The following is a 27,619-nucleotide window of genomic DNA, read 5'->3' as shown; positions in this document are numbered from 1 at the left end:
GGGAATATAATGAGAAATTCTGTTCTGTCATAGCATAGGTGCAGGTGGTTTCCATTATAAGCTCAGCTGGAGCTTCCTTCCATGCCAGCAGCTTCCCACAACTGAACTGCAGTACTCATCTCTGCCCTTTCTGGTGGGAAATGTGGAGGGGAAGTGAAGCACAGCCCTGACAGATAAGGGATTACTCAAATGGCTTCTGTCACAGTTTGGGGATTAGGTTTAGTTTTGAATCCATTTATTTTGTGAGTCCTGTTTGTACTTGTGGCAGTCATGAATGAGGACATTCTGGTGGCAGGAATTTGGCATCTGAGGAACATGATTGGAAGCACATTGTCTGGAAGGGTGCAAGAAGGCAATCTAGCCAGTTTGGTATCTCCTGTCTCTCACCTGCTTAGCAAAACAGGGCTTTTTACAAACAGAAGTGATGTCTGTACCTGTGCTATCTCCTCCTGGGCCTGCTGCGGGAGGGAAGAGTACGTGACTGGAAATCGTTTTGGAACAGAGTCTGACTGGGGGAAAAAACCCATAGTTTACCCAGCTGTGACCACTTACCCAAAGAGGGACAAATTCCCACTTGAGTTAGGAAATTGCTGTGCAGAGGTGATAGACTTACCGAAGCACTTACAGGATCTACTAGAAAATGGAGAGGGGAGATGCTGCTCCATGGGGACAGCAAAGACAAAGAAGGGGGAGGAGACAGATTCAAAGGCCAAAATTTAAGCTAAAGTCAAGATGCTTCATGGTAACATTTTTTAGAATAGAAGAGACGTGAAAGATATGATATGAGACATAGAAAAACTTGAATGGTGTGCAGTAAGTCAGGACATAGTCAGTTAGATCAGTTTGCTTTCAGAGCCCTGTTCAGCCTGACCTCAAATGTTTCCAGTTATGGGGCATCCACAACTTCTAAATTCTCAAAATACAAAAATTAGGGCCACTGAGTGAAATATCAGGCAGAAGGTTGCAAAAAAAAAAATAAAAGGGATGCTCTTCTACATGGCATACAAGTTGCAGTACACCTTCCTGCAGGAGGTTGTGGAAATCCAAAATGCAAATGGATTGGATGAATTTATGAAAGAAACATCAACTGAGAGCTACCAATATTCCTGTGCTTTTATTTAAGTAATGTTTGAAAGATTATTTTTTTTCCTTAAAGGTAAGGAAGGGTTTGGTTTTAGGCAGAAACAGAAGGCACAGAAGGAAATGGAAAGCAGGAGTTACCCAGTTTATTCTAAAAAATTGGATCATGCTTAACTTTAAACTTGTGAGTACTGACACAGAAATAAATGGAAATATGTCTGTGCTAAAATGTAAGCATAGATCAAGATTTTCCCTGGTCTAGTGCCATGGCATGTGGCACCATGTGAACATTGCAATTGCAAGTCAACAGATTTTTGAATTTTTTTTCCCTGTTTTTCAGCGTGAAAGTAAGTGTAGTCATTGCCAGAGAAGGTTGTTTTGTTTTTTTTTTTTTCCTATTGGTTAATTAGGAATTGGAATCAGTAGATAGGGAACAAGATGTGTAGGTGTTTTGGGGCATAAGAAAATAAAGGGGTGATCAACAGAAGCGCTTCTTTCTCTTCCCACCCTGCCTTACTGCCAGCACTGAGTGTTATCAGCCCAGCTTACAAGGGCAATAAAATGTGCTTGCTCTGTACTTTCTGGAGATAGATTGTAAATGCCCATTTGATTCCTTTCAGGTTCCCATCACCATGCTGAAAGATTGCAAAGGAGCATAATCATAATCCTGTTCCAATGAGATTTGGGTCACTCTAAACTCATTTGGGAATTAAAGTTCTAAACAGAGTTTTGAAATGCTGTTATTCCATTTTGTTTAATGGACAAATTATATTTTTAAGCAAACATGCTACCTGAGCAACTTTAAGCAGGCTTTTGGACTATAGATTTTACTATAATCCTGAAACTTAATTGTGTAGGAAGAACTGATCCCCAAGTTAATTAAAAGTGGATAAATTAAAATGAGATTAGATACATTGTAATATAAAACATTACAATGGATTGGTTTATTTACAAAATATTTTTGACATTAGAGTTTTAAATGCAGTTATTTGCAATACAACATGCATTTACCAGGAAAATATAGGAATCCCAGCTTTTGAATTCAGCAAGTGACTTTTAAAGTTATCAATAAAATAAAAGCTCTAGTTCTATCCATAGAGAAATGTCTAAAATAATATTAATATTGTTATTTAAATTTTATATTTTGGAGCCATTTTTGTTCCTGTGTATACATTCATAGTGAAGCAAATAAGCAGAATTATAGCTTCAAACTGTAAGAACTTTTCCCAGCTTAATTTTCTTTATATTCCAGAAATAGCTGTCCTCTGTGTCCCAGGTTTTGAATGAACTTCCAGTTTATTTACACAGCCATTCTTAAATTTGGTTTTCTATTTCAGTGATGGAACAAATCTTTCTAATTGTCTGAAAGAGTTCAGCAGATGCTTCAAACCAGAAATATGGGCTTAGCTGGCAACCAGTCTGACCTGTGGCTTAGGTAGCAGAGAATGTACGGCCCCAGCTCCTTGCTTCTCTGGTCACAAACTGCAAACTGTGCAGTATTCTTGTTGTTCCTTGAGGGACATTGTTTATTTTTATTTTTGCAGATCAAATATAAACCAGGTGGTGAAAGACTAAATAGCCAAACTGTAGTCAGGAAGTGGTTAGAAACAAAGCAACAGTAGCCTGTTGATTCTCAGCCGGATGACCCGAGCGGGGGACCTGGTCCCAGTATCTATGTATATCTAAATTACTGAGCTGCTGTCTTTGGTCTAGCAATGCTGCCTTCTGTGGAGCAGCTGCCAGGAATGACTTTAGGACTTGAGGCTATGGTAAAAGATGATGTAGATGTGGGTGTAACTATGTTCCTGGTATTGTTCTTGGTTTGTTGATGAACATGGTAAAATGATATTTTTCTGAAATGTTATGTTTATACTACGAATTCTGTTTCTTCAGTTCGGCCAGTGTCACACAGAGAGCTTGCATTCCTCTGTCCCTGTCTGCCATTTAATCTTGAAAGCCTGGCTGAAGGTTTCACCACCAGCCACAGTCTTTGGTCAGTGCCATCCATCAGAGGTGATGGAGAACCACCCATAGTTCAGAACTGGCCTTGCCCTTTTCTCTTCTACTGATGCAACTTGGTGCAGCTGTATTCCCATGCTACTTGTTTTCCTACTTCATGTGCTCAAATGGTATTTTTAGAACACTGAACATATATATAGTTTGTCTTTATCTCTCTGCTTCTCTGACTTTCCTAATTTCTTCCTTATTGATAAACTATATATCTTTCTTAACAAAAAGCTTATTCTACCATTGTTACTGTGCTATGAAACTGAGGTTGAAGGCTTCTGGGGAAATATGTCTGCCAGTGCCTTCTAGTGAGGAAAACATCAGCGTCCTTCTTAATCTGCAGGGAACCTTCTGGTATAATGTTGCAATGTGCAGAGTAGCAAATTTGGTAAACAGAAGTACTGTTATTTTATTAAAAAAATTATCTTGCAGTAGAATGACTTATTAAAGTAAAACCTTTTGCATAAGCCAGGTCATCTGGCTTTCAAACATACTTTGAAAAAAAGAGAGAGAAGTCCACCAGACTGTTACTTTTCCTGTAGAGAAAAATCTGCTGAATCTGCAAAAGCATAGTGTAGTCAGTGTAATTTCTGTCTCTTTCATTCCATAAGTGCTCCCTGACAAATGGGGAAACTGTCCATGTTGGGCATAATTTGCTTGGCTATGTGTTTTACCTAGACTTAATCCTTCTAGTACTGGCAAATTGAACTCACTATCCAAGCAATGGCAATTCCAGTAGACAATGTGTGTTATATTCCAGATCGTTATCTCATAGTTTGTATTATATCTCATGTATGTAGCCGTGAGATTAAGTGCTCTGTAATGTGCATATTATAGCTATTTTTTACTTCCTCTTGTGTTTTGTTTGATGTAAAGTAGAGATGAAAAAAAGCAGATAATGATTTTAGAGCCAATGTATTGCACATGTACGTGCCTGGAAGCAGAAGCAAGAAAAATTTGGACCTAGAAATAAAGGAAAATTTTGGGCAGAGAGAAATAACTTCCTTACAGATGTGATTCATTCTTCACTTGAAATTTTTACATCAAAAAGCTCAACTTGAAGTTAAGGGTTTGTCAAGTAAATTATTGGGTGAAATTCTATATTCTTTATTATTCCAGGCACCCAACTAGATGGTTGTATTGAGAACATCATAGTCGAAGCCCTTCTGTTCTTTAAAATCTGTGAAAAGTGAGGGTTACTGGCATATGTTTTCATGTTACCATGCTTTGTTTCCTTAAGTGGTGTGCCCCGGTGAAGAGCAGCATTCTAAAGGCTGCTCAATAATACCCAGTATTCTTTTAAAACAGACAAATCCTGCTCCATTTAGCTCCAGCAGGTTTTTTTTAAGTTCCTAACAGAGAGTTTCACCAGCACAGAGGTGCTCTGTGTTTGCTGTGCATGTGTCAGATGCATAACCACATCTTCCTTTCCCTGCCGATCCACTGAAATGTCACTTTGGTGGTGCACTTTAGGGTTGTATGGCAGCAGCTGAAAGAATTCCACATCCTTCTTATGCTTCTGAGGATAAGGACCTTCAATTTGGGCTTCGTCCAGAACTATGTGTTTAAAAAAACCTGACAAAACAAAAACAAACCCTCATTATTTCCTTTTGAAAATGAGCACCTGTTTTGCAAACCCTTACTGAGAAGTTTTTGCTCCATAGATTCCTGTTCTCTCCTTTATTCTGTGGGCAACACCACACAGAAATTAGTTTCCACCTTTTTCATTGAAATCTTCTCTATATCTTAAGAGCAGCTGAGGGCCAGAAGGGTGAGCGTGGGGGTTACAGCTCTCCTGGTCATCTCTCATAGGAGCTGGCAGAGCTGACTGTGCTCAGGACATGTGGAGACTCCAGTGCTGGCACTTGGTTTGCACATGTGCATGGAGGTACCTGATCCTGCCAGTGTGTTGATCATACCCATGAGGGACAGAACTTATGAGCCCCATGCTCTGTTCTGCCAAAACATGAGGGTAAAAATTGGGCATCTCAAATGGTGTTGATTCTTCCTCTCTTCAAATGATGCAATTTTCAGTACAGTCTTTTTACAGAACATTTACAATCAGGAAAGAATTTTTAGAGGTATCGAATTCACCCTGCTTTTTGAATTATGATTGTTCTTTGACGTGTGGCATTTTTATAAAGCTAACTGGTGGCAAAATCGTAGGGTTATTTTTTAAGTTTTATACCAGCCTCTAAGTTAGAAGTGCTTCCTTATGGACTGTTTTCCTAGTGGTGTATGTAGTTAAATGTCATAGCGTGGCTTTTGATTTTGAATAGTTTTTTGATTCTCCAAGATTTCTCATCTAAAGTTACTTTTATCCAGGGAAAATCAATACAATTTTTTTTCCACTGAATGGAAATTAGTGGTGAATTAGTTTACATAAACTTTTTCACACAACTTCAGCGAATATCCCTGAGACGCATGGATTGTAGGAAACCAAACTTAAGGTGCATCCATTTTTGTTTAACATGAAGGAACTGGACATATTGAAATGGGGCATTTGGATTTATTGACCTAGAATATATCAAAATTACAATTTAAAATGCCTGGTTTGCATCCAGTTGTTTTGTATTGAACAAGAATACCTTTAATTTTCAGCCTGCTTTGAAACCTTATGTGATCCATGACTATTGATTATTGTTCTTATCTCCTCACCCTTGTTCAACCCCTACGGCCAGTTTTTCATGAAGAGAGATAAGCATCTCAAAAATATATAATTTCATGCAAATTTTGTAGAAGTTGCCGGATGGGTGTAAAGGAGAGGTTCAGATTACTAGGGGAAAGGCTCAAACAAGAATGAATTTAGGTTAGCAGTTGTGTTTCATATGAATTTGACTAAGAACAGCCTTACCTCAAAACCAGCCTAATTTGTGGTTCTTGCTTGGGAAGAAATGAGTAGGTGTGAAAGGTACTGTGTACTGTGAGGTGAGATGAGAGGAGACGTAGGTGGCTTTAGCTGGGCAAACTGCAGGAGAGGAAGTATATAAATCTGACAAAAATTAGGAACAGGAATCAGCATCGGAGTTTTTCATGTCTGCTGTTCTTCATAGCATTGCCGATCTGAAACTTAGTGAAAAGTTTATTTATTTGCTTTATTTCTATGTTTTGATATAGCAAATACCAATATTTTCCATAAAGCAAGCATTCCACTTCCAGAATTGAGTTGCAATTACAGACTTTGCATAGTTCCGAATATATATATATATACACATATATATACATAGATATGTATATTTTTCCAGTACAAGTACTGAAAATCAGGCTTAAAAAAATTCTGATTTCATTGTTCTGGCCTCTCGGCACTTTAGTGTTGTATTCAGATTTCAGAAGAACTGCCTTTGCAAATTTAGGTGACAGTTCACTCCTTGGCAAACCAGATTTCAAAGAAAAAAGCTGGTTTTGCAGTCACTCCTAATTATAGTGTTTGATACCAACCATGAGCCAAATTTAGAAGTTTATTATGAAAATAGATAACTTGAAGTGGGAAGAATGAAAGACACTAGAAAGTTACCTGGTCTTTTTAATACTTCCAAGTGTTTCAAGTTGATTTATGGCCTTTTTTTTATCTCAACATGTTCAACAATCAGCAGGTTTACCATGTAAACCTTTGCTTTATCATCTTTGTTTTTCTTTCTCACTGTTACAATTCAACATAATGAGATGCAAGTTGTCTTTTTATCTTCTTCTTACTTTTAAGTTAGCAAAAAATGGATGTGGTAAAAGTTTTGTTACCAACTTGTAAATCTTTAATGGCTGTAAAAGATGATGCTATCTCCTGTTTACAGTTTTAAAGAAAATGGTCTAAGGAGTGTCTTCCAGCTATCAGATCAAATATAAATAATGGTGATGGCGCAGAATTTGGCAGAATGAACATAAGTGTCTACATGATTACCCAATTATATATGACTGTATAGGTATATTTACACCATGGTAATAATGTTCTTTCTATGTTTTAATCTCAAGTATATTATCCTTTAAGTTTTCACCAGTAATGTAAGGAATTTGAAAAGAGCTGACTTTAGAAAGTTTTCTTTTTGCTTATGGATAATGTCTCTTCATTATGTAAAAATCATACAAGTACAGCACAGTTCACTAGGAAAATGAGCTTAGTGTTCTCAGTTTAGTCCAAGTTGGACAACACATTATTTGGCACAATCAAGTGGCCTCACTTTAAGAGTAGTATAAGACTGAATAAGCAGAGAGTTTTTATTATTTGAGTGAGCTGAACCGTACGCTTAGAACGATGAGAAACCCTTGTGCTTCATCCCACCTTCTTTCAATTACACTGATTTTATAAGCCCTGGATTTTCAGTAAAAAAGTCTCCCAGAGAAATTCTGTTATTTCTTTTTGTGTATAGATGAAAGGATGCATAGTTCTGCCTTTTATGTACTGTGTTTGTGTAGACAAGAAATGTTGTGTAAGTTTTTTAGAAACATTAATAAAAATATTACTGCATATTTTAAACAGAGGATATTTTTCAGAAAACCGATGTGACATGTTTTGTATTCAACAACAAAAAAAATCATTATGTTGTCTACTGCTCTTGTGCCTTGCCTGTTGAACAAAAAACTACTTTTAAGCAAAAATGCCTTTTTCTTTGTCCAATCTTAATGGCTCCTTGGTAAAATGTTCACTTCTGTTGGGGTACAAGTCTTAAATTACGCATTCAGTTCCTGTGAATTCTAATGTTAAGAAGGATGAGACTCATGCATTAAGAAAGAAGTCATTCCAGTCCATAGAAAGTGTGTCTTGTGCTGAAAGACTATGACAGAATAGGCTGCCAGTCGTGAGCTTCCCATTATGGAGGTCTTCAGAAAGAGTCTCGGTTACCAGTTGGAAAGAACTAGCTCAAAGACAGGATTTAGTCAAAGCATGACAGAAGTCCTCAGTCTGATGTGTCTGATGCTTTGCTCAGAGGTGTTGAGCACGGAGGCCTGCATTTTCAGACTATGATTGCAATATAAAGATAGGATTTTTAAATGATGGCCTTGCAGCTGACTCATGGGTTGAGGAGGAGCTAATGAATTTCATTTCAACCGGGAAATGAAAGAGACTGTGTTCTGTATGCAGTTCTGTCTTGGACCTAAAGTTAAAATGCACAGGGCATTTTAAATGGCTTGAGCTTGAGCTGAGGTTAAATAAATAAACTGTGAAGTTAAGTGCAGTTATCAACTACTCAGTCAAACAAAAAATAAGGCAGCCTTTTTCATATACTTTTGGCCTTCTTGGAGGTGCCAGAGGAGGAACTTCAGTATTAAGGGTGTTGAAAATAGCTAGTAAAGCAGAAGCCAATGCTAATAAACAGTTTTGGAAGTACTATGAGTGGTTTAAGCATAGTCTGGATTATTGTTATTACTGTGTTAAATCACAGCAATCAAATGGCCAAGCATTGCTTTGAATGATTAAGTGGAACGGCCATCAATGAAAAGCCTTCAGGCTGCAAAGCAGACGCAGGGATGGGTGTGGTCGTGGTCAGCTCTCCCAAACATTACTTTGGATGCTGTTGTAGATACAGGGCAGGGTGTTACATGATATTTTCAGGACCTGGCAGATTTTAGTTTGGTTTGGATGTTTTTTATGTGCCTTGGCAAGCATGTGTATCCCTGCAGCCATACAGCACTCTGCATTAATAGCTGAAGTAACACCTACTGGTGAGGCAGAGTCAATCAGCAACAGGCTGCTGTTGACTCATGACTTCAGTTGACTCATGATGCCATTGAGCTTTGAGGGTCACTTTTGTTCCCACCCTGAAGGCCAGTGCCGGTTCCTGTCATGAATTCGAGTACCCATTGATTAAGAAAGTAGATGATGTGCTTTGTGGACAAGTGAGCCAGGGCCTTTAAGGAAGATATGGCAGGGCCTTGTATTATTCCCATCAGTTAATTAAGTTAATTAAAATTATTTATTCATGTTTCTAATAGTCTACACCCAGGGTTTTAGATAGATTGTACTAATAATAGAGTTGTAGAACCATAGAATTGAATCATCTAAGTTGGAAAAGACTTTTAAGATCATCAAGTCCAAACCATTGAGCTCAGTCTGTCATTGAGTCCAATACAGAGCTCAGTGTATCAAAATGATGCATAAAGATCTCAGAAAGGAAGTATTTTGTTTCAAACTGCATTCAGACTTTATAATCTTCCTCATATATTTTTGTCTCTCCTGGAAGAGCCTGGAAAAACAGACGAGGCTTGAAATATGCCAGATCTGGGTATTGTCACATGAAGGTGGCACCACATGCCAGATAAAGGAATTTTTAGATCAGATTTAAAGAAACAATAATGAAAGAGAGCATTTTGATCCTGGAAATCCTGGAATTTAGAAGGTAAAAAAGTATCAGAAGCATTTCTATGGTGTAATTTAAAACAGTCTTGACTGTTAAACTGGCTTGAAAGGGAAGGAATGTTGCAGCATCTTTAAAGATAGGTATCTCAGTATGATCCACTTTAGTTTTACAAATATTAAGTCTTATAGCTTATCATCCTATGCATGATGGTGATAGATATGAGAATAGCTCATTCTTTTTTAAATCTGTAACTTGTTAAAATGATTTGCCATCCTTTTCCAAGCTACTGTACAGGAACTCAGGCTGGTAAAAGCTATGAAATCTTTCAGGCAAACAATGATTTGCTAATACTAATATTAAATACAAATGCTGATGGCACAATTTGATTTCTCCTGTGTGGGTGCAGAAGATATGGCTGTGTTAAGCATATTCCACCATGCCTAAAGGAACCATCTGTCTTGAGCTGCTTGGTAGTCCATACAGCAACCAATTAAATTCGGATTCTAATATCTGGACCTATTTCAACAGTGCTTCAGTTTTATTTCCTTCAGAAAGGCACGAGAGAAGGGTAGGTACTACTTAAAACAGTGTATTTAAAATTTTGATCCATGTTGTTGTTCATATGTTTTACTGTTTTCTTGTTCATCATCCACAGATTAAACTTCTCATCTTCACGCACTGTTGAACGAGTGGTTTTCACACGTTCGCAGTCATGCATTTCTGCTGGCCTGTTTCATTCAGGTGATCATATCTTTGCACCTTTAGCTGAAAATACTATGAGGATGATGTTTATTTTCTTGTTTAGTGTGATTTCATGGATGAGAGGCTGGAAAACACTCTTGCCATTCCAAGTAAGGATTAAACCAAAACTGGTCTATACCTTAACTCACAGCTCCTTTCGAAATGTTTCACATGTGAAGTATATTGCCCTTTTCCCAACAATATCCCTGATTGCAGCAACAAGATCTGTAAACTGCAAATGCATTGGGAGAGAAGCAATAACATCCAGCTTGCTGCAAGGTCCTAGTAGAACAGATAATGGGCAGGCACAGTGGGAATATGTCTACATTTTGATAAATCTTCATCTACTGTATTTGGATTTCACTTTTGCTATAACAAAATGTCTCTCAGTAATATTTCTCTCACTATAATTTTGCCGAAACTATCACCTTGAGAGGCTCCAATGGAGCTTTTGGAGCTCTTTGTGAACTTTGATGTAAAGCTCTCCTGCAGTGAGAGATCAGAACTGCCATGTGTAAAAGTAGAGACTCCTTTGAGAGCACTTTTGTAGGAAACAGATGCTTTTCTGTCTCAAAAGTTTTAAACAAAATTGTATTGAGTTAAATGTAGTGTAGGACTTAGGTATTTCCTTGGGTGATGTCACCAGATTATTTTTGGACTTATAGCCTCCCACAAAAACCCCATATCAACATTACTTGCAAGTCATGGGCACAGTAAAATGTAAAAGATTAAAAAAAAAATTCTCTTTGTTACTAAATGGATGTTATTATCAGGGAAACCTGAATTTCATACTTCAAGAGATATCAATGTTTGCATTAATTAATAATATTTAATTGGTAATATTATACTACTCATTAGAATAAAAAGAGAAAACTGGTTGGCAGGTTAAAAGATTCTATAGTATGAAAATTAGGCTTGACTGCAAGCATTTACATGTGTGAGAATTCCTACAGGACTCCTTAAGTTCAGTTGAATTACTTATGCATAAACCACAGTAAGTGTTTACAGTACCTGACCTTAAATCAAGGATTGTTTGTTTTTTTTTTAAGCTATCTGTGGTATACCCTTTAACTATGTCGGGATTTGGCACTTCATTTTAAAATGTGCCAAGCCACTGATGTTGTTTAAACTTCCTTCAGAGCTGGAAAGAAATGCACTGATTGATAAATTGAAACGTTGCACAACAAAAGGTCTCCTTCTGCTTGTACTTCAGTGTATTTTCTGGAACTTTTTATCACATTAGATCTTTTGGGATTGTTTTTTGATTTAGCATGTTTGCTTTCTTAGCTTTATTCAGGCACTTACCTGTTAATCAGTGAGCAAATAGTCAACGTTATATAACCACTTGCTCTTCCTAGCATCATTTGTATCCAGTTCTGTGAAAAGCCTGTGATCAAGGACTTGTGTTGCATTGTAAATTCACTCCATTTACATGACATAAATTTATTTTGAGTAGTGTCCTTGCAGAAAACAGTAATTTCAACATAACCTGCATTTGTTGTGGGAATCCCAGAGCAGTGACATTTCCTGAAAATTTGTAATACTGAATTGGCTGTCTATAAAAGTTGAGCATGTTTTCCCTAAAGTCACAAAAAATTATGAAAGCTATATTGGTTTCCTGCAGCCTGACTGTACTTAGTTTTTATTGCTTCCTGAGCCCATGAGAAAATCCATAATACATTTAAAACTGTTACTTTCATCATTCCAAGCCTTAGATGCCGGTGTGTTGGCTTCTGCTCTCTTTCTGGAGGTGATAAAAGGCTCAGTCCCATGAAGTGCTGCCCTTCTTGTGGTTCTGCTGATCGGTGTGAAGTTGGAGGGCACAGAAATTTCTAGTTGTTGTTCAGCTTTGGGCCATAAGGATCCTTAACTGGATCATCAAATCTGAGTAGCTTTACAGTTTTTGTTGTGAGCACTGAAATTCCCATTATAGTTACTATGGCCAAGATATACCTGGAAATATTCAGGGGTGTAGCAGAGGGTAACTCACTTCCATCTGTATGAGACAAGACTGTTAGCTGTGGGAACGTAGTGGATGTAAGGAGGTCTTTAGTATGTTGCGATATTAAGACAGTTTAGAATACATATCAGATAAAAATACAAAGTGCTTTTATTACAGGAGCTGGACTTGATGGACTTGATCCTTGTCCCTTCCAACTTTGGTTTAACTATGATTCTATGATACACTGCCCCTCCATCCGCCAAAAATCATCCCTTGCATTTGCAAATATAAGATTTTTTGAAAAGGGGCAATGGCACCAAAAAACCCCAAGTCAACAAGAAAAAGCAGATTCAGAGTGTTGGTGAGCAATAGAAAGGAGTTAAGTGTCCATTTATAAGTAATTTCATCTGTTACGTTAGTACAGGCTCTTTTTATTTTGTACTGCTTTTAAGCCAACACTGAGACTTATCAAAAGATTGCATTGGGGAAAAATCTCCTGGAGCATTTTTCTCATATACTGTAGCTTAAAAAGAATGTGTGAAATTCAAGATTGGAAAGTATTATACAAAATTAGTTTTTCCTTTTTTTTGTTTTTTTTAAACGCTTTTTTCCTCAAACCTACTTCTCTACCAAAGTGTTTTTTCCCACATGGCTCCAAAGGAAAAATGACATCAAACGGTAAAATCCTGTTGTATGTTATTTCCAGAAGAATCCGTGGAAATATTGAATATTATTTTATCATTTGCACTGTAATATTCCATTTTAACAAGGAGCAACATACTGAAGAGTATTCAGTTGCTGAATACTTGATGGTAAGCAAAAGCTGATGTTTCTGTGAATATTACAAAGCGCTTAGGAATTTGTAGCATCTCAGATCTCTTGTACAATAATAGAAGTTAGAAATGGAAAACTCTTGTATCAGCTTGACCATCTCCCTGACCACCAGATTTTAGTCTTCATTGTGGTACTGATTTGCAAATGTCATAAGCCATGTGGCTTCTCTCTCCAGGGAGAAGACATGGCATTAAGGCAGCCTTGAATATTCCTTTCCTTGACTTCATCTTCTTGATCCTCTTTCATATCTCTTTGTTTCACTGAACAATTCCTGATGTAGCTTTGCCTTTAGCTATTTTGTTTCTCTTTCTTCTGTTCTCTGCAAGATCACACAATTATTTATGGTGTTCTTTTTGGAATTTCTTCTATTTTGTTATATCTTTCTGGTACTTAGGAGCCATGGGCTTCTGTGTACTGTAGGCTATAATGAACACGCTGGAAATCTCTACTGGAGAAACTGATGTTTATGTATGAAGGTGCTGAGTTGTTTTGTGGCCCTACAAGTTAGACTCATACAAAAAGCACAGCACAGGCCCTAAGTACAAGTTTGTATGAGACTCTTTATTCATGAAAAAGTGAAGGGTTTTTTTCCCCCCTATAAACTTAGTAGACTTTTTATTCTATGTTTTACTGAAGGTGGTGTTGGATAAAGCTGCCTGTACTTTGTATGGATGTATCAGATAAATTTATTGAAAGCTTCATTCTAACAATGATATCATGCATATTAAGAGGACAACTGCACTATTTTGACTTAAGTTACAGGTACACACTAACAAGAGTAGAGGTCTGTGAATAACTGGTTGGTTTGGAGGTTTTTTTTGAAGTTTCTGACTTGAAGATAAAAGATTGGAAAATTTGTTTTTTGGGACAAGCTCCAATGACTTATTCAGGATTTTTTTTTTTCTCCTAAAAGAAGTATTTCACTTAGACTTCATATCAACTAACTTATTTTTTAAAAATATATTCAAGGAAGTTTATTTGCAATGCTTCAGTGTGAAATGAAAATTCAAAGGATTTTGAAAATATTAAAAATGCTGTATTTATTTAATTTTTAGCCAAATTGTTCTGATAAATTCAGCAGAAATTTGACTGATGATTTATTTAACCTGTACTTAGAGATTTCAAATGAAAATAATCTCAGTTGAAAAGTTTTCTCAGTATTAGCTCAAGTGACATTATGTAGATGAGGAATGTTGAATGTTTGTAGGTCTTCAAGATGTCAATTATGAGCTGCAGCCAACCTGTAGGAGTAGAAATTGACTGTAATATATACATAGTATCCGTGAAGGCTCTTAGATCTTCCTGCAGGCAGACACTGGGTGGTTGTCTCCAGGAGCAGGATTCACTGCCATTCATATGAAAATGGTGGAAAATCTTGCCCTAAAGCTAACCTACCCCTGGAGTTTTGTCTATCTGTCACGGTGATCGAAGATAAAGGATTTGTTAATAGTCAGCTGGCTGGTCGTCTGTCTGGGAAATCAACACAGCAGCACAACGAATCAGGCAGGCAAAAGACTGATTGCTATGGCATTGCTTCTCCCCAGGAAAAAGCCAAGAGCTATGTCTACACAAAAAAGACCCTGGTTTTAATATATTATAGTCTATTTAATCTCAAGGTACATGGTCCAAGTCGATTTTTTTTTCTGAAAGCAAATTCTTAAAGACCCAACATTTCTGAAAAGTTTAATAGGATTGTGGGTTGCAGTGAATGGGAAGATATAGGCATGATGAAGAATGAATTGAAGCAATGGCATTTGTATGGCCATAATTACTTAAATTTTAGGTTTGTATTGTGCATATTTGGCTTAGAAGCCACTGAATTAATTTACCACCCTGACAAAGGCTGATAGGTGATTAGGAAGAGGGCAGGTTTGGCCACTGAAAAGCAAACTCATTTGTAGGATTTACTTCCTGGCAAGAAATATCTGTTCCAGCTGAAATGTGTCATTTTTGACTTCTTGAGATCATCTCTAAATGAAAATAATCAATTTTCAAAACCTTTGCAAGATTTCCAAGAAAAATGCCTGGGATTTGGTAGGTGATTGAGAGAAGTCAGATATTTGGAGAAAATGAGCATTTTTCATCCAAAATTTTGGCTTCATCAAAATTATGCTTCCTACAGTAGTGATCAAAGACATCATTTTAGATAGGTAACTGCTTTTTAAACAGCTTGTCATCCTACAAGCATATTCAGTTTGCCCTGTAATAATTTTTGGATTTTGGATTTTTTGTTGTTGTTCCCAAGTGGAACTTAAAACACTGTTATTAGAGTGCTGTTCACAGAGGTCTACATTGCTTCTAATCAACTAACATCCCATTCCTCTTGATTTCCTTAATATCTATATATGTAAGCTGGATTTGGTGTTCTGACAGTTCCTTGGTTCTTAGAGAATGTGTTTATTCCAACTCCGTGTGTATGGGGAGTGTGTGTGTGTGTATTTATATGTACACGTGTATGTAACTGGGTCATTAGAAGAAGTAGTTGTTCACCTTGGGAAATTTTAGTGATGCCACTGGATGTTTTTCCTATTGTTCAAATTTGATAACTTTACATGAGAAACTTTTCATATGTCTTGGACATTTTCCAAATACGAATCAGAAGACCTAAAGAAAGCATACTGAGGGCTACTGAGGGCTAATGCCTAGAGACATGAATGCACAAGAACTTTGTAAGTTGTTTAAAACTTAATTTAAAAAACCCTATGTGGACACTTGGTAAATGTTGCCTTTGTCATTGTTACCTCCTTATTAACTCCATTGTGTTACATGGCTACTACATGTCAGAATGACAAAAGGAAGACTAACAAGGTTTTTGTGAGTTCTGTGGGAATAGACCCTTCTCTTTCCCCAAGGTCAGAGCTGCCCCTTCTACCCCTGCTATTTTGTGGCATTTAGAAACTTAGCAGTGGATACCTTCCTGTAGGTTGGATTTGTCATGTTAGTCGCAGTTAGTGGGGGGCACATTTACAGTGATGGAAACGGTTGTTTCACATTATCCACCCTGTGATGTATATGGTCCCTCAGGACAAAGCAAAGTTCACTGAATGAAGCCCTTTCTCTCAGTCACACTAAATGAAAAACAAATTTATTTGTTTTACACAATTCTTTAATGAATGAGTCAGCCATGCTTCCCACTTATTCAGCTACCGTCACTCCACTTTCTGATACAAAAATCTGAGCATTTTTAAATTATGTGTGCAGTGGTCAGTGACTCACTGGTGACTTGGGGAGGCAATGCTGAGGCCCACTCTCAGCTTATTAGTCCATTAAAAGTGATACAGAATACCCATAAAGTCCAGTTTCTCCCATTAAAGCAGTATAAGAAAGTTTGTAGCTTGTCGATTTTACAATAATCCATTTTGCACTCCTACTAAACTGTGTCTGCTTGATAAACAAGACTGTTGCTTTTCTCAACTTTTTGAAAAGCCCTTTGGATTGTGCTTACAGAACGGAGGTTAAATACTAAGAAAAAGGAAGCTGTATACATTTCCTCTAGGAGTTTATAATGATAAAGAAAATTATTAGTAATGAATAGATGGGCCTTCTTGGAAGAAGAATTATGATTTTCAGAAATTTGACTTAAAGGTGCTGGGAAAAATCTGTCATCTATTGTTAACAAAAAAGCAAAAAGCTATTAACTTTGGTCATTTGGAACATTTACTTTTGGATCCAAAATTTTATGAAAAACAGTTACTTTAAAGCGGTAGTTTGTTCTAAAGCTGTCTTATGTCAGGTCTAGAAATAGCAATACTAACCATTAGGCCATGGGACAGGGTGGGTTTTTTTTCCTCTTTTAGGTGGGAATAGCTGAAGAACAGGGTACCTCCCTTTTCTAACTTAATCTGAACTCAAAATAACTTTTGTCTTGTTATAACAGCTCTTTTCTGAGTCACTGTATGAAAAAGAGACTGGAAGTATTGGATATCATAGATCAAACACTTCAAAGCCAACTTTGACTTAGCTTTATGCATGCTTTAGAGTAGACTAATGTACAATAGTATCCAGGAAACTGAGCCAGTAATTCATAAGGGTCCAAAATGTTTTCCTTAGGATGAATCATAGCAGCATAAATGATAGGATTGGAGAAGATCCTTTAGGTCATCCAATTCAAAACCTGTGTATCTTCCTTTTCAGTAATCCCCACTAGGATTTCATCTGCCCTATCTCTGCAAACTTCCCATATCCCTGACTCAGCCACCTCCCTGGGTAGTTTCTTCCATTGCCTAATTATTTAACCTGAACATCTTTAAACCTTATACCATCATGCCTAGTGTGAATAATTTATGACTACAGAAAATGATTCTTTCTCCTCCCTTCTGCCATCATGCTCAAATATCATCTCTCCCTTTAAATGTGTCATTGGTTTTTTTTTTTTTTTCTTGTAACTGCATGAATAATAATCCCAGGAAAGTTGGGGTTTTCAGCTGTCTTTGGTGCTTCTGTCACTGTAACTGATTTTCTTTGAACTTTTGGTTTTCAAGACTCAAAAACATTTTGATCTACAAATGAACTTTCTGTGACTCAATGATATGTGTGTATTAAGCCATGCTTTTGAAGAACATGACTGAAGTATTCTGTGTCTTTGTTTATAGAAGCTGCTTTCTTGAGGGTGCTAATTGACAAATACACAACATTTGAGGGGTTTAAGTGACTTTCTTGGTGTCAGCTATACTCAACCTCATGTTACTAATCAAGATATTCATATAATCATTTATTCTTACTCTGTTTTGAAAACTGAACTCCAAAAACTCTTGCAGTTGCTTGGAGTTGCCTTCTGCCGAGTTAAAATTTATCATGATTATCTCCAAAAGCAGCTTCCCAGTTTGTAGCTGTATTGATAAACAGAGACATAAACCTTTCAGTGTACATTTCTCTAAGTGTATGTGCTCAGACCAGCATTATTGAGATAGGATTTTTGGATGCTCTATAAAATGAGACATTGAGAAATTCTTAATGGGGGATATGAAGATGAAAGGAAGCATTTTATTCCTGATGAAATGAGGTAAAGAAGCCCTAATCTTCAGAATTTCTATTTATACCCTGTATTTTTTAGGATCTGCCTAAGCTTGTCAGAATATGCTAATGAGAAACCTCTCTGATGTTAATTATCTCATCTGCTATAATGTAGAATGTGCCAATTAGATCAATGTGACATTTATGTTGTTCTCCTAGATGACTAATAAATACTGCATGTTGGAAAAAGTACAGGGTAGAGGCGGGAAGGCTGGTTATTGCAAGCTGTGTTTTCCTGATTCTGTATTGCCTCCCATTTTGGAGTTGCACAGTAAAAATAGCTGCAGTCTGTACCTCACCTGTCAGCTCACCTCTCCCACAGTTTACTCATGTAGTAGTTCTTTGATCCATGCAGAAGTATTCCAGGTTCCCTATAGCTATGTACAGTGCTGTGGTGCAAACTTGTGTGAAACCAAGGTAAAGCCTGCTCTGTGCCTTCAGTTCTGCCAGCCAGTAATTACAGTAAATGTGTTAGATTTAGTGGATCCACGGCTTTTCGTGAAAGTAACCCATTCATATGGTTCACTTTGGCATGGCAATTTGTAGAAATACACACAAGGGTTATTTGTAAGAAGTTAATGTCAGGGAAGTAACAGATTTTGAAGACAGTGTCTTGGGTGCCAGGCACTATTTTTTTGGCTCAAATAAATTTTTTTAATATTATAAGTTTATAATTACACTTTAATTTTTAACAGGCCATGTTTTCAGCCTAACAAAGGAAAAAATGCATTAGGATGTTATATCCTTCTCATTGAGAGGTTTTTTTCCCCCAGGTATTTTTGTAAACCTCCCTTCTTTAATTTCTGTTTTGTTATGCTTCTTAGAGGTCCTGTAGCCAGCCATTCCTCAGATGTCAAGAGGCTGAGGGCACTGTGCAGTGGCAGAGTCATGGCTTAAATGTGCAACACTAATGCACAGGTTGGTAGACTCTTGGTCTGTGGTAAATCTGCAGCCATTCTCTTCAGGTACAAAAAGCTGACCATAGTCATAACTCCTTTTTTCTGTTTCTCATTCAGATTATGTGTGTGCCCAGTTTTTATAGGCGTGTGTAGCAACCAGTTTCATAATTCTGGCACTATTTTCCTTGGCTGTGGTCAGAAAGCAAGATATTCTCTGGTACTTTTTTCATGCAGAGCTGTGCACAGCTCAACAAAGCTATGTAGTCAGGAACAGTGTTAACTGTAGCTTTGCGGTGGTTCTTACACTGCATTGAGCTATGGTGGGTGTTTCACTGCCAGTGCATAACTTAAACACAGATACTCGCTGAGGAACACCCTGCAGAAAGTGGAAAAAGTTAATTTTGTTATTTCCATGGTGCGTTTCAAGGGGTGTGTCCTTTTATCTTCTCTCATATTTGTTAATCTCTTAGTCCTAGAGCAATATTTCTTTCTCCTCCCCAGTATTTGTAGCTCATCTTGCCTTCCTATAATCTACAAGTTTCATTATCTTGCTACCTACCTCCTTCCCCATGACCATTAATGAAACCAGATGGGACCTGCTGCTGGTCCCTTTACCATCCCAGCGTGTGCTACATGACAAGAGCTTTGAACAAAAGAGTGGCCATTCAAGGGCTGACCTTTGGAATCCCAAGTCAGTTCTTAACATGGTACTTTTTACTGTCCTTAAAAAAAAAAGTAGCAACTTCAGTAAGGGGAACTTCTTAGGCCCTTGGGGCCTTGGGCTTCCAGCTGTTGCTGAAACTTTACTGCTTTAGTCTTTTGTATCTCAAGGCTTGAGATAACATTTGTTCTGTTTAGTACCATCACCCATGAAAACAACTGTAAATACTAAAATCCCTAAGCACCAAAAACATTGGAAGTGTAAAATAAAAGCTGGAAAATAAATCTAGATGGTTTTGATCGTGTGAAATTGCATGTATCTAAATGAAAGTGTATTGGTTTAAGTTTATGTAGGTTGTTGCTGCTAAATTCTGTGTGAACATGATTGTGAAAGCAGTTAGGCTGACAGGAGGCTGGTGGCTTTGGTTTAGAACACTGGATGCTCAAATTTTATCCTGCTGACCTGCTGGATCATTTCATTGTGCATTGGGGGATTTCAGCCTTCTTCAGAGAAGAAGGAAAAAAAACATATTAACACAAACCTCATAAAATCTGTGTGTTATTATTACTCATATATCATTTGGAGATGGTGCCAGTTTATTTTGGTTTGCTTACATTAATTACAAAAGGATTTGAGTTAAATAATTTTCAATCTATAGTAAGAGTGCATATGTAAGAAACTGCTGGATGAAATAACCACTTTTAATTTTAGTCATTCAAGTATGTGTGTGTACAATTTTGTTGTGATTATCCACTGTTTTCTTTCCCCTAAGATATTTGAAGCAACTTCTTATGAGTCTCTACCCCCTTTTCCAATTCTGTCAGGTTCATTATTGCAAAGATTATTATCCTATCCAAGACTGATTAATGTCTTTTCCTCTTGCCCAAGCTGATAGTCATATATATATATATATATACATATATATATATGTAAAAGTGTATCCTAATGAGTGTATGCATTCAATTTTCTATTGTTTTGCAGCTTGTATTGTCATTTTTTTCCCAGAAAAAGGGACAGGATAAATGCAAGTAGATTGGAGTAACTGTGTCTCAGATCATATGCCCAGTTGTTCTCTGTCATTTTATTCTGATGCAAAAGTAGTCCATGATTTTGTAATTTGAACTGTCATTGTCCATGATATGCATAGAAAAGCTGATGTGAAATTCCCTTTATTGCCTTAATTTTTTTTTATTTTCTGAACTTGCAAGTGCTTGAATTTGCAAGTTAAGCATTTTTATCTTAACTGTTTTGCATGTAATAAATTGTTTCCTCCAGCTATAACCAAGGCTTTCACAAACTGGTGGAATCAACAATGTAGTGCATGTAGTTGCCAACTACACTAAATTTTTAAGCATCTTGTTTTTGCTTTACAGGTTTGTCTGAGGATGCAGCAGAGGAAACAAAAAGCCATGAACTCTGAAGATTACTCTCAGGAGAAATTTCTATCTGATGCCAGATGCATTTATAATGCAGCAGTACCAATCCCTTTTACTCTGTATGGATTTTAGCTTCCAGAAGGAGAGGACTGTACTAATTTATATGAAAACAAAAAAGTTCCACTCTAATAATTTGGTTGGGTCTCCCTGCCGGCTACTATCATCCTTTCTGTGAGCAAAGTTTAAGCACTTCCCCAACTGTGGTAGGGGTGTTGTATTGTGTTTTGTGATATATCATCCCTTTCTAAGGATTCAGTTGATTGATCAAAGACTGTTTATACATAGTTAAAAGCAACCTTTGTTTCAGGATATGTTTTGTCCTTTTAAGAAAGATATTCTGAGCTGCACCTCCCTTTGAGATTATATTAACATTTGTTATATCACAGTTTTGACAAAAGATAACTATCTTGTTTCCTCCTGTACTAACATTCATGATTCCAGACAGCTGAATTCACCACCAGGAGAAAAACTGGTAATCCATCAACTCTTCCCCCCCCCCCCCCCCCCTCCCCCCCCATTGTTTACACAGACTCCTGCTCTCTAGAGATATAGAGTAAAATATGGTTACTGGACATAAAGGGCAAACCCTTTTGCCATTAACTATGTCACTATGAATGGGAATAAAGTTTACACTGGAAGTACCTTGAGCACAGCAACACATGGATCTTTTTATGGTTACCTGTGATTTCTGCTTTTCTTGTCAATCAGTCTGTTCTAGTTATGGGTAAGATTTTCAAAAGTAACTAACAATTTTTGAGTGCCTTAATTTTTATTAATCCAGTTGGAGGGTGCTTTGGGTGTTGTGTATTTAGAAAGTGCTGGGTATTAACCTTCTGCAGGTCAGACTCATGAAAAGGTGCCTGAAATGCACCCAACTGAGGCAAACTTTGAGAGTACCTTGGCCTAGAGTTTGGAAGAGTCAGGCTCGTGTCTGGGTTTCTGAGAGTGAGTTATTACTAAAATAAACTTGGAACTGAAACTAACTCAGACCGAGTTATGGTCAAGCATATAAACAGGCATTTGAACAAGGCCTCTCCTGGCTGTTGCTAGTTCATTCCAAAATATAAGTTGCAGTCTCTTGGATGGCAGATACAAAACGCACTGATAGCCCCAGTTTAGTCTGTGGCACGTGCAGTCGCATGAGCCATCTCCACATCCCACATTCCCATTGGTTTCCTCAACAAGGGTTCACCAGCTCCTGTTCTAGCTGTAGTAAAGGTCCCTCCAACTCACTTTTGTGCTGTTTCAGAAGAAGTTGTAACAGTTGCTGTGGTCAATGCTAGCTTGATCTATGGATAATATGGAGACAAGATTTTTCAGAATGTCTTAAGCCATCAACCTTCATCATCTCTGTATCTACTTTCAACTTCCTTGCACCCCCTCCTAAAACAAAACCAGCTTTGCACAACTTGTGCATCTGCTGTTTAACCCTCTGGTCCTACTCTGGCTCAGTACACAATGTAACTGTTTCACGAAGCCTTTTTCAACATGTTAGCTATTAAATAGAGCTCAGTAGCCAAGGAACTGGGTAAAGCCTCTGATACCTCTAGGGCTGAAGTGAGCTCTAACTCCCAACAAAAATTACTCTGTCCCCCAGGAGACCTCAGATATATCTACAGGTTGTGGGGCCAGAAATCTTGCTTCTTTCCCAGGAAAGAAAAATCCTACCCCCTGCTTATTATGGAGTGATTCTACTCTCTGAGTTTTCTTCACTCTGATCCCTCCCCTGTGGTTTTTGTCAGGAGGGTGGTATCCAACCCATTGTCAAGGTACCCTGCTGCGCTGTGAAAATTACACAATAAAATAATCTCCTGTAGTCTCTGCACACACCTCAGTGACCAAAGAAAATCCATGGAGAACTAATCAATTACTGTAGCTATTAGGCTTAAACGTTAACTATAGATCTCAAATCTTCTTTTGTCCTCTTGTCAGCGGCTACTAAGGAATCTAGAAAAATCAAGCACAGTTACTACAGAAAGCCTGTACCATAACGGTGGAGAATGCTGGACCAAAGAATCCTAAACTATAAGGGTATAATATAGCTGGAAAGTACGCTGCTATGAGACTTCTGTGAAATGTATTACTCTGTCATGATTCCCATTATTGAATGTGATCCCAGTACTCAGAGCTGCCTGCTTCGTTCGGACTTGAGGGTAAATGACAAGTAGGCACTCAGGTCAATTATATCATCCACTCTTATTTAAGTTATTTTCTGTCATTTTAAGATGTAATGCTCAGAAGCACTCTTATTTGCCTTTTCTGCTCCATGCTTTGCAAACCAAGGTCTCATGAGAATAGTTTTACAAAAATGAGAAAATATACTGGTAATAAAGGGAGGGGGGGGAAGGAAGGAAAAGGTAGAACTGTCTATAGTAGTAAAGTATGACCTCTTTGTATACTGTGCTAAATTGAAGTATTTGACAGTATCATCAAGATTTAAAAGTTGCATTGAATAAAAATTACTTAGTTTCCCCCAATGCCAAATAGTCCATCTAATTCAGAGGAAGGAAGTAATTGAAATGTAGTCATTTATGCAGCAGCCTAAGAGGAAATATTGTAAAGTAATTCTTAGCAGTTCTCAAATGTAGTTTGAAATTTTAAGAAAGTTCTTTTTGACTGGAAAAAAATGAGGCCAATTACAGGAAGTTTGGAAGCTAGAGAGGTGTAAGGAATGTAAGGAAACCATGCTAGTTTGGGGGGACCATGTGTTTCGTTCTCATCAGTGATCCTTCTGAGGCTGAGAGAGGCACTGGTGGCCAGTCAAACTGTTCTGACCAGGATTTTAGAGTAATGCCTAAATGCCTGTCAGCTCTTCTGGTCAGCTTAAATATGCAGCCTATCTGCACGTTTAGCTATTTGAGTAGGGTTTTTTATGGTTAAGTGGCTCACAGAGTAAAATCAATTTTAAATGACAATTTTATTGGAAATAAATCTAAAAGGAATTTTGTGACATTTTGAAAATAACACTGTGAGTCATGGCATCTTTATTATCTAGAACTTTGAAATACATTTTCTAAAATAAGTCCTAAAATAAAGTTATATATTCTTCTGTTAAACAGGTAACTACTTCTAAAGTTTATTTTCATGGTTGAAGTTTATTTTCAGAATGTTATTGTCCAATGGCTTTTCTTTAATTTTGTTTTTCTGCCATTGCATTTTAGAAAAACAGATTAAAACAATTACTACTCCGATGACCAAAATCTGGAGGTCTGGATGCTGCTCATCTTTTGGGCTTTGTACACAATGCTGAGTTCAAACTAAGACAGTGGTTTCCAGCCCCAGATTCATTCTTCTGTCCAACTATTATTCAACTGTGACGCAGAAAAACATTTCTCTACTTTCAGGGGGTTGGGCTTTGCTTTATAATGTCTTGCTATTTTCTCTTCTTCAGCATTTACTGTCCAGAGAGAATTAGAGATAAGTTTCAATATTCTTTTATTGCTTATAAAGAGTAATTTACTGCCATAAACTGAAATTTGTTGAGCAGAGGTTGTATTTCTATGTGAAGTTCTTCCAGCATTGGAAAAAAAATAAAAAAATTACAGGGTATGCATCATATTGAATAAGTATCTTTCCTTCTTACCAGAATCTTCTATTTATAAATAATCTATTAAAAAAAACCCTAGTGCAAAAATACTGTAAAATATATGACATACTCCTGAAACCAAGCTTCTGCATGACTTCTTAATTTGAAATTAGCCTTGAGTTTCCCACAGCTTAGTTTGCTGTCACCCCTTTACATCTCGTTTCTTTCTTCATTTACTCCTTTATAGAATAAGGTTGCTCCAGTGTTTATGTGGTATCTTCATGTGCTGTTGGCAGGTGACTCTAGCTCCTTTGCAGCTCAAAAGTAAAGTTTGCACAGCATTATGCTGCTTCATGAGCCTTGATCCTCTCGAGGGGACATGCCCACGGGGCCAGGCTTATAATTAACAAAATTCACCCAAGCTGGAAGTGGTTATGAATGCATTGTTTCAATGAGAATTTATCCTAATATTCTAGTAGATGAAGTTCAACTCAAGTTTGTTACTCATATAAACACTGAAAAAATTTGCTTGTTTTAGAGTCTTGGACTGCCTCTCTATTTTTTTTTGTCCCCTGTCTTGTAAATTCTTATAATAGTCAGCAGTATTAGGAATTATTATTTCTGTCCTCCTTTTCAAGACAGCTGGTTCTTGCTGCATAGAAGCTGCTAACTTGGAGGAATGTGCTTTTTCCAGGAGACCAGCAGATCACAGCAGAGATACTTAGCACTTCTATTTGCATTAAATGTATGGCAAGTGATGTAGTTAATTATGAAATGGAAGCACAACCCAGCTAATTGAATTGACCTGGTCTTCTCTGACAAGATGTCCTGACTGCTCCATCTTTACATCTCCCATATCAAGGAGTATGAACAAATGCAACATGAACATACATTTAAATAAGTATAATTGTTATTTTAAAATACTGTGGTATTTTTAAAGAGTTTCATGTTGTTGAAATCAGGAAAGGGAGTAAAATACCGATTTATTTTCATGTGCAGTTATTGTAGGGTGATGTTTCTTTTGCATGTATTGCTATGTGCCTGGATTTACTGTGTCTGTAAGAGGCATTCATGCTTGCAGATTTCCGTATCCATTCTTGTGCTTTAAATGACAGGATTGAGCAAAATCCTGCTTATGTATCAGGTAAAAATTCGTGAAAGTAAGCAGCAGCCCTGGAAGAGATCCCACCCTGAGACTACACCATGTAAACTGATGTTAACTCTGATGGGAGTGTTTCCCATTTGGTATAGCATCAACATATTGTATCATTCATTTGTTTGCTAGCACCACTTCAACACTACACTGTCATCATAAAAAATGTTCCTTTGGGAGATTACTTTTTGCAAAACCAGTTAGTGCTCTAGAAAAATGTGATAACAGTGTTTGATAAGATATTTCAATTCATCTTTTTAAGCAGAATAGAGACTTGGAGTGCTTCCTAAGTGGGAATGATCAATGGCAATCGTAGCTTGCCCTCCACCACAGCTCCAGCAGACTGACAGTACATTCAGCTGCAGAAACAAGATAAAAGCTGTTCCAATGGTGTAAGCTGCTGCCTGGCCTGAAATCTTGAAGGGAGGCCAGTCATCCTGAATCATTACTGTAACCTGATTAGAGGCCCAAATCTACTTTTGATAAATTTAAGTGACTATTTTGCCATTGATTTTGACCGGAGAGCATCCATAGTCTTCTACTGGGGGCTACATGTCAAAATAAGGTGACATGTAAGCACCACTGAACTCCTAGTTAGATGATACAATAAATTATGAGAGTCTCTCCAAAAGGTACTATTCCCAAAATACAATATGTGTGAGGCTCAGCTAGTGGGTATTCATTAAATAGCTGCCACACTGCACCCTAGAAGTGATTGCTTCTCTGCAGAGAGTGATGCTGCATGTGAAATAGGCCCTGGCAAAATAAAACTCCAGAGCATTTTATTCCTGTTACTTCAGCCACTTATAGATGAAGTCACTCTTTGGATGATGATAGCAGCTTTTCAACAATCATAGCAACACTAATAAATAGTGTAGGAAATCAAGCAATGAGCACCATGCTCTCCCTCTGCTCCTCAACCAAGAGAATGTGGAAAGGAAGTATTTCAGCACACGTTGTATTAAGAAGAATGAACTTAATCTGAGGTTTGATCAGCACAAAGCTTGGCCCTCTGTCTTTTAAAAAGTTGCGATGGTGTCTCTAAATTGATGCTGTTATTACGATTACTATTTCCTGAATTTCACATACTGTTTAAAAATTGGAAGCTCCAATGTCCTCTAATTATACTGAGACATTTTATCATTGTTAGTGAATGTAGCACAGGTGCTATTCTTAGGCAAGCTTAGGAACCAGCAAAGGTTTTGATCCAAGGATGACTTAGACCAGTCCTCCTTACTTTGTGAAATCTGACGAGACTGTATTGCAAAGTTTACAGTCTCTTTGAGAAAGAAAAGAGTTTTTATTCTATTGATTTTAATACTTCATTCATTTTAAAGGATAGATCAGTCCCACAACATCTTGGAAGTGTTAGAGAATATATGAAAAATTGGTCTATAACAGATGATATTCCAATTCATTGTGAAGCAAGCAGTCAGTAATTAATAGTTACTTCAAATGCTCACAATATTTTATAATCATGGTTGGATTCAATTACAAGAGACATAAAAGGGGATTATTGTACTTTTTCTTTTTTCCCTGATGGCATAATGAAGTCAAGATCCATAAATATTGGAGAACAGTCAAGTTACTGCACATATAACAGGAATTGCTCTTTTCAGATGCCTGGATATGTAGTGTCTTCCTTCCATTTGAGCGGTGACTGGGCCTATGAACTTGTAAGAACACAGCTTGGTTAATATGGTGTGATTGCTTCTGATCCAGTAGAAACAGAGAGAATTTCTCTTGGCAGTGTATTTGAATGCCCTGTTCAGCATTAACTGGATATTTCATGGTGGTACAACATGATTCTTTCGTCATGACACTGGACTGCCTATTTCAGGGTGCAAGTTTCGAAAGCAGTCAGGAGGAATGTGACTTGTGAGGGGAGAATTTCCCCCATTGTTCTGGGCAACAATATTTCAAATTTAGCGGTTTGTCCCTTCTGGCTGCCATTTAGAAGGCCTGGAAGGAGGAAGAGGAGACCCAAAAAGCTGGATTCCCAGAAGAATTGTGTCCAAGTGCTCCCATGACAGCTGC

At 37.4% G+C, this 27,619-nt stretch overlaps 1 protein-coding gene across 2 annotated transcripts in view; it reads left to right on the top strand.

The window, feature by feature from the left end:
- Positions 1-27,200, top strand: part of BBS9 (Bardet-Biedl syndrome 9) — a 291,982-nt gene extending 264,782 nt beyond the window's left edge. For both annotated transcript variants that reach the window (XM_048299201.1, XM_048299191.1), the window contains one exon: positions 20,841-27,200. In XM_048299201.1, coding sequence (XP_048155158.1) covers positions 20,841-20,887 — 47 coding nt within the window. In that variant the 3' untranslated portion in view covers positions 20,888-27,200. The remainder of the gene's footprint in view (positions 1-20,840) is intronic.
- Positions 27,201-27,619: the final 419 nt, after the last annotated feature.

Source organism: Corvus hawaiiensis, chromosome 1 (assembly GCF_020740725.1).
Source record: "Corvus hawaiiensis isolate bCorHaw1 chromosome 1, bCorHaw1.pri.cur, whole genome shotgun sequence".
Classification (NCBI taxonomy): domain Eukaryota; kingdom Metazoa; phylum Chordata; class Aves; order Passeriformes; family Corvidae; genus Corvus; species Corvus hawaiiensis.
The sequence above is the reverse complement of the archived record's forward strand: the minus strand, read 5'-3'. Positions and strand labels throughout refer to the sequence as shown.